Here is a 6264-nt window from a genome sequence, read left to right as displayed (position 1 = left end):
TTCAAAAAAGAAAGCTACAAACGCATCTTCTCGTGATAGACAAAATGATTTCTGTAATTCAGTTTCTGTATTACTGCATTTACACTTTTTGCACGTTTTGCCGGTATACACCGTCATTGCATTTGTATTTTCTGCAGTGCGGGTAAGAACGCGCTGAATGCACTTTAAATTGTTACAATTGTGGCTTTTAAGTGATATTGTGTAACAGCTTCCAGTCTGAACTTACTTTGAAAAGTAATTTTAAACTTTAGAGAGCAGACCCCCCCAACTTCCATTTCTAAAACCACACACACACACTGATAAACTTATAGCATCACTTATTTCTAGCTAAAACTTTCTCCTTGTTTGCAGAGACAGGAGTAGAATTCGCATTCACTTTGGGAAAAGATAAGTTTGCTATGCGGTCGGAGTCAATAAAAAAGACGTATCGTTTTGCGGGCTGCTGGTTCCTTCTCAGCCCGTGTGTGTGTGTGTTGACTGTGTAGGTGACGTAACGGCCCCATGGGCTCCTTCCTCTCTCTCTCAAACACACACGAACGCAGTCGGGCAGCAGCAGAAGCAGACGCTCAGTGCTGCTCTCAGTGTGCGGAGCGGAGGAGGAGGACAGCACAGGCTGTAGTTATGTCTCAGCTCCGGGAATATTTCTCTCCTGTACTTCTCTTTCAATCACAGCGCTGCTTTTTCTCCTGTTTTCTTTCTGCGAACTCACTTTTGCCCTCCTCTTTTCTCTAAAAGGGAAAACGAAGAAAAAGAAAGAAGGTTATAAGGACGGCCAGTCGTGCGTCATGGTGCGTCTTTGCGCAATTTTTCTGGATCTTTTTTTTAAGTGCTTTTTCCTGCCTGGACTATAATGGAGCGCCTCTTCTGCGTGGAGTGGAAACGAGGCAGCGTTTCGCGGCCACTGTCTCCCTGTGAATATTTGGCTGCAGCTGCTGCTGACCTGCGTGAAGCCGCTGAATAAATCGGAGCTCTCTTAAAGGAAAAAGAGGGTTGCAGTAAGCGGCTTTTTTTTCTCTGCCTCTGACAATGTGCCAAGTTCATCCAACAAGCAGGATCCCGGCGATTCGCGGTGGTTTGTGTCTTTTGCTTGTCAAGGATAGATTACATTTGTGAGGGATTTAAAACAGTTTTTGGAAATCATCGTGAAGGTCAATGGAAAGATTTGCGCATCCCCTGTGCGTCACGGTCCCATTTTTTATACCAAATAACGGCGGTGCGCCTTTTCCCCCCGCGCTCCTCTGAGCTTGTATGAGCGCGTGTTTGTGTCCGTGTGAGCGCCTCTACCTCCTTTTTTCTCCCCTCTCTCCCTACAGTGAGGACTCACTCCCAGTTTTTTTGCTTTTTTTCCCCACCCCCATATCTTCCATCCCAGGCTCGTGCAGCAAACTTAAATGCTGGATCTATATTTCAGCGACCTTTCCTGGCTGTAAAAATGCTGAGCGGCGTCCTCTTGCTGAGCGTCCTCACGGTCACCAGCCTGTCACCGTCCGAAACGGAGAGCCGCAAAACTTCAGCCTCCAAAGATATCTGCAAGACGCGCTGCGTCTGCGAAGAGCGAGAGAACATCCTGAACATCAACTGCGAGAATAAAGGATTTACCACCGTCAGCCAGTTTCAGGCGCCTCCCAATAAAATCTCCCAGCTTTTTCTGAACGGAAACTTCCTGTCACGGCTCAGCGCAAATGAGTTCGTCAATTACGGCAATGTCACCTCGCTGCATCTGGGAAATAACGGCTTGCAGGAGATCCGACCGGGCGCTTTTAACGGGCTCCGCTTCCTGAAGCGGCTCCACTTGAACAACAATAACTTGGAGGTGATTAAAGAGGACACGTTTACAGGATTGGAGAGTTTGGAGTATTTACAGGCAGATTATAATTATATCAGTGCCATCGAGCCCGGCGCTTTCAGTAAGCTGAACAAGCTCAAAGTGTTGATCCTCAACGACAACCTGCTGTTGTCTCTGCCTCCTAATATCTTCCGCTTTGTGCTCCTCACGCATTTGGATTTACGTGGTAACCGACTGAAGATGCTGCCCTTTGCGGGGGTGCTGGAGCACATAGGTGGCATCATGGAGATTCAGCTAGAGGAGAACCCGTGGAACTGCACCTGTGATCTAATCCCCCTCAAATCCTGGCTGGACACCATCTCTGTGTTTGTGGGGGACATAGTGTGTGAGACGCCATTCAGGCTGCACGGCAAAGACATCACACAGCTCATAAAGCAGGATCTGTGCCCCCGCAGGAACGCAGGGGAGCGTGTTCACCCTGCCTCCGACTCTCATTTTCCAGGAGCCCTGGCCCCGACCTACCACCCTGGTATTAACACCCCCACCCGAGCCCCAAAAGCTTCTCGCCCTCCCAAAATGCGCTACAGACCCACCCCTCGCCTCTCAAAGGACAAACACGTCTTTGGGCCCATAATGGTTTACCAAACACGCTCCCCTGTGCCCATGCTGTGTCCCAGTGTGTGCGTTTGCACGTCACAAAACCCAGAGAGTGGACTGAACATCAATTGCCAAGAGCGGAAGTTACACAACATTACTGAGCTTCACCCCAAGCCCTCCTACCCAAAGAAACTCCACCTCACTGGTAACTATTTACAAATGATTTACAGAACTGATCTGACTGAGTACAGCTCGCTGGAGCTGCTGCATTTAGGGAATAACAGGATAGCAGTGATTCAAGAAGGCGCTTTTGAGAATCTCACAAACCTCAGACGGTTATATCTGAATGGGAATTATATTGAATCACTCTCTCAGTCTCTCTTTGCTGGTCTGCAGTCTCTCCAGTATCTCTACTTGGAATATAACATAATCAAGGAAATTTTACCACAAACATTTAACTCACTTCACAACCTTCAGCTGCTGTTTCTCAACAACAACCTGCTGCGATCCCTCCCTGACAACGTGTTCGGGGGCACCATGCTAACAAGACTCAACCTGCGGAATAATCATTTCTCCTACCTTCCGGTTCGCGGTGTTCTAGACCAGCTGTCTGCATTCATTCAGATCGACCTGCAGGAGAATCCCTGGGACTGCACCTGTGACATTGTCGCCCTCAAAAACTGGATGGAGCTGTCCAGTACCAGTGTGGTGGTTAATGAAATCACCTGTGATTCCCCCTCGAAGCATGCGGGGCGCCTACTGCGCTCCCTTCGCAATGAGGCCATCTGCCCTGAGCCCAGCGAGGTGCCCCCACTGCAGCAGGCACCCCCTACGAAAGCTCCCACATTAATCAGCCCTCGCACTGAAGCCCCCACCCCCTCTTCCTCTTCTTCTTCTCCCTCTTCTTCCCCGTCTTCTTCTTTCAGCTCAGTCAGCCCCACTGAATCCCGCCTCCACACCCCTGAGTTACACCCCGAGGTCCCCCTTTCAGTCCTCATACTTGGGCTCCTTGTGGTTTTCATCTTGTCGGTCTGCTTTGGCGCTGGCCTCTTTGTTTTTGTTCTAAAACGGCGCAAAGGGGTCGAACACATCCCCACAGGTGCTAACAACTTAGATCTCAACTCTTTCCAAGTGCAGTATGGCTCCTACGCTCCTGAACCAACCCAAGACAAAAGCTCTGAAAGCCACGTTTATAACTACATTCCCCCGCCCGTGGGCTCCATGTGCCAAAACCCCATTTACATGCAGAAGGATGGTGAACAGGTGGCTTATTACCGCAACCTGAAGGAGCTCAGCTTTGGGCCTCTGGACACAAAGAAGGATGACATCCTCCACCGCAGCCCAGGGGCCTACACCATCAGCACAGTGGATTTTATGGATAAATCTCCAACGTCATGTGGCTTGGTCACCCCGGAGCCTCCTGAGATGTTGTATCAGAACTTAGGGGAAAGGCCCAACAAAGAGCTCCCCACAACGGCAGGCATCCCTCCATTCACCTACAACTTTTGCACTCTGCCTAAGAGACCTTGCATCGTGCCCCCCTATGAGGCTGCCACAGCACGGAGGCACATCAGCAACCAGGACAGGGTGAACAAAACTGTGTTGTATGGCACCCCGAGGAAATACTTTGGGCCCGAACACCCTTCTAAAAACGAGCACCCACTCCTGCTCCCTGGGAAGCTAAAAGCAGAACCCGACTACCTGGAGGTTCTGGAGAAACAGACTGCCATGAGCCAACTGTAAGATAGTGACAACGGCCGCATTCGTAATAATCACGCTGTTACTGTAATAATAGCCCTCTCTATATATCTATCTTATCTATCTGTGTTCAATCCTACATGACAGACTGGAAGTGAACAGAAGCCTCTGATGATCTTTTTTTCTCTCTCTCTTGCTTTTCTTCTCTCTCTTTTTTCTTTCCAAGATGTATAAAAGAAATATAAGAAGTATATTATTATGCAGGTCTATTTTTTTCTTCTGGAAGGTATAAATTATTTCTTCATTTTTGGAAAAAGGAAATTCTAAAAAAAAGAAAAAGACTTTGATGACAGCAGGTATCCAAAATGGGCAGGACTGTGTACAAAAACTGTATTTTATTTTCCCAGTGACAAAGACAAAAAGAGTTATTCTTTGTAGAAGAGGATTGACATTCCTGTACATATTTAGCCTACACAGATAAATGGTGAGTGTTAAAACCATCAAAGAAAACCTTTTCAACACCCGACAAATGGCGAAATCATACGATACTTATCCCAGAAAGTGCCTTTGCACTCAACTATTTTAGCAACGATGCTCTCTGCAAACTGGAAATGTCCTTTTTTCTTTTTCAAAGTGCTGTATTTTAAAGAAATCTTTATGTAAAATAGAAGATTTATTTGTCCGTTTCAAAAGAAAAAAAAGAAAAAAAATGAACTCGAAACTGGGTGTGAAGTTATATGTTGGTTCCTGCCAGGGAAGACCATATTATTTTGCTATGTGTCTTTGGAGCTGTACAACTTCTAGACAACATTGTATGCTATAGGGGAGCAATACAGTGCGGCAAAGCAGCGCAATTAAATTTTCACTGAAGCACTTTGTCAAGATCCTGAGCTGGGAGTGAATTTTGTTTCCACTGTGCATGATTATTTTTGGATGTGGCGTTACGCTGTGCCGACTGCTGTGTGTGTGTGTGTGTGTGTGTGTGTGTGTGTGTGTGTGTGTGTGTGTGGTTACAGCCAGAGAAAATGAAAATAGAGCCTGCCTGCAGCTCCTCCTCCTCCTCTCTCACTCACTCTGTCTGTAATGAAATGTGATGGGCCCTCTAATGATTGACGAGATTTCTTTTTTCTTTTTTTTCCCTTTTCTCCTGCAGCTGAAAGATATTTGCTGCATTCCTACCAAGCAGCAGATGTCAGTGAATGTCGGCTTCTGCTCAGTCATCATTTGCTTGTCCAGGGAGTTTACAGAGGTGTTGGCGAGTCATGTCCAAGTGACCCCATAACATTTTTTTATTTATCTTGACTGTCTGACCAGATTTAGCCCAAAGATCTGCATGTGTTTCTTAGTGCTCTGGGTCTGGGTTTGGGTTTGCTGGCTGTCTTGCAGATGTACTGAAGTGGAAAACTGGCTAATCGTGTCTAAGGTTGTCAGACTATAATCCTGACTGAAAGGGTCAGGATTATAACCTTGATATCAGAGGGCTGAAGAACTGAATATGGTTGAAAAGTGAAATGGGAAAAGTCGTCATTGTAAAACAAAGCTTGGATCAATTCTTTCAACCTTGAATTGTGTCTATGGGGAAGTTATCTGTAGATTAAAGCTTGAAAAAGAAATAGTGGATAGTCAAATTAACCATGTACTGCACACCAGGCAGATTTTAGAGCAGGGGAAAACTGGGTTAAATTTTCTACAGACATGATGGTTTAGACTTTTAGATCATACCTAGCTATATTTTCTGTGTTTGTAGAGCAAACAAATGCAGCATTTGATCAACCTTCGTTTGTCTTTGAGATGGCAATCATCATACAGCTACTCATCATGTACAAACCAGTACTAATGGGTGCTTTAAAAAAATATTATATATATCTACATATAAATGATTCTTTCTATTTCATGGTAAAATTTGCTTGAGACCGTCTCACTCAATATATATATTAATGATGTTAGTTTGGAGACGCATGCTCGTATTTTTGAAACACCAACATGTGATGCACGTATCTCTCAGTTTTGAACCAACTTTAGACTTTATTTAATTATTTCTAATGTGCAGAAAAGATTTTCAACCAAATTTAGACATAAAGGAATGCTTCTTTAGAGGTCACGACTAGATTTATCCCTAAAATCAACATCCATGCACTTCGAGGGCTTGGTGGACAGGATTTGTAGCAATGTGGCAGAAGAAG

At 45.7% G+C, this 6264-nt stretch overlaps 1 protein-coding gene across 1 annotated transcript; it reads left to right on the top strand.

Annotated features, from left to right (window-relative positions):
- The first annotated feature begins 531 nt into the window (after positions 1-531).
- On the top strand, positions 532-4965 carry slitrk2 (SLIT and NTRK-like family, member 2). Its single transcript, XM_084952404.1, has one exon. It carries the CDS (start codon positions 1433-1435, stop codon positions 4124-4126), a length of 2694 nt encoding a protein of 897 aa, XP_084808530.1. The 5' UTR covers positions 532-1432; the 3' UTR covers positions 4127-4965.
- The last annotated feature ends 1299 nt before the right edge of the window (positions 4966-6264 follow it).

The sequence above is a fragment of the Perissodus microlepis genome, chromosome 2, assembly GCF_051167445.1.
Source record: "Perissodus microlepis isolate ML-2025 ecotype Zambia chromosome 2, ASM5116744v1, whole genome shotgun sequence".
Lineage (NCBI taxonomy): Eukaryota > Metazoa > Chordata > Actinopteri > Cichliformes > Cichlidae > Perissodus > Perissodus microlepis.
This window is presented reverse-complemented; position numbering and strand designations above follow the sequence as displayed.

Excerpts from the sequence above, each read along its gene's own strand:
- slitrk2 (XM_084952404.1), top strand. The coding sequence starts at position 1,433 with ATGCTGAGCGGCGTCCTCTTGCTGAGCGTCCTCACGGTCACCAGCCTG.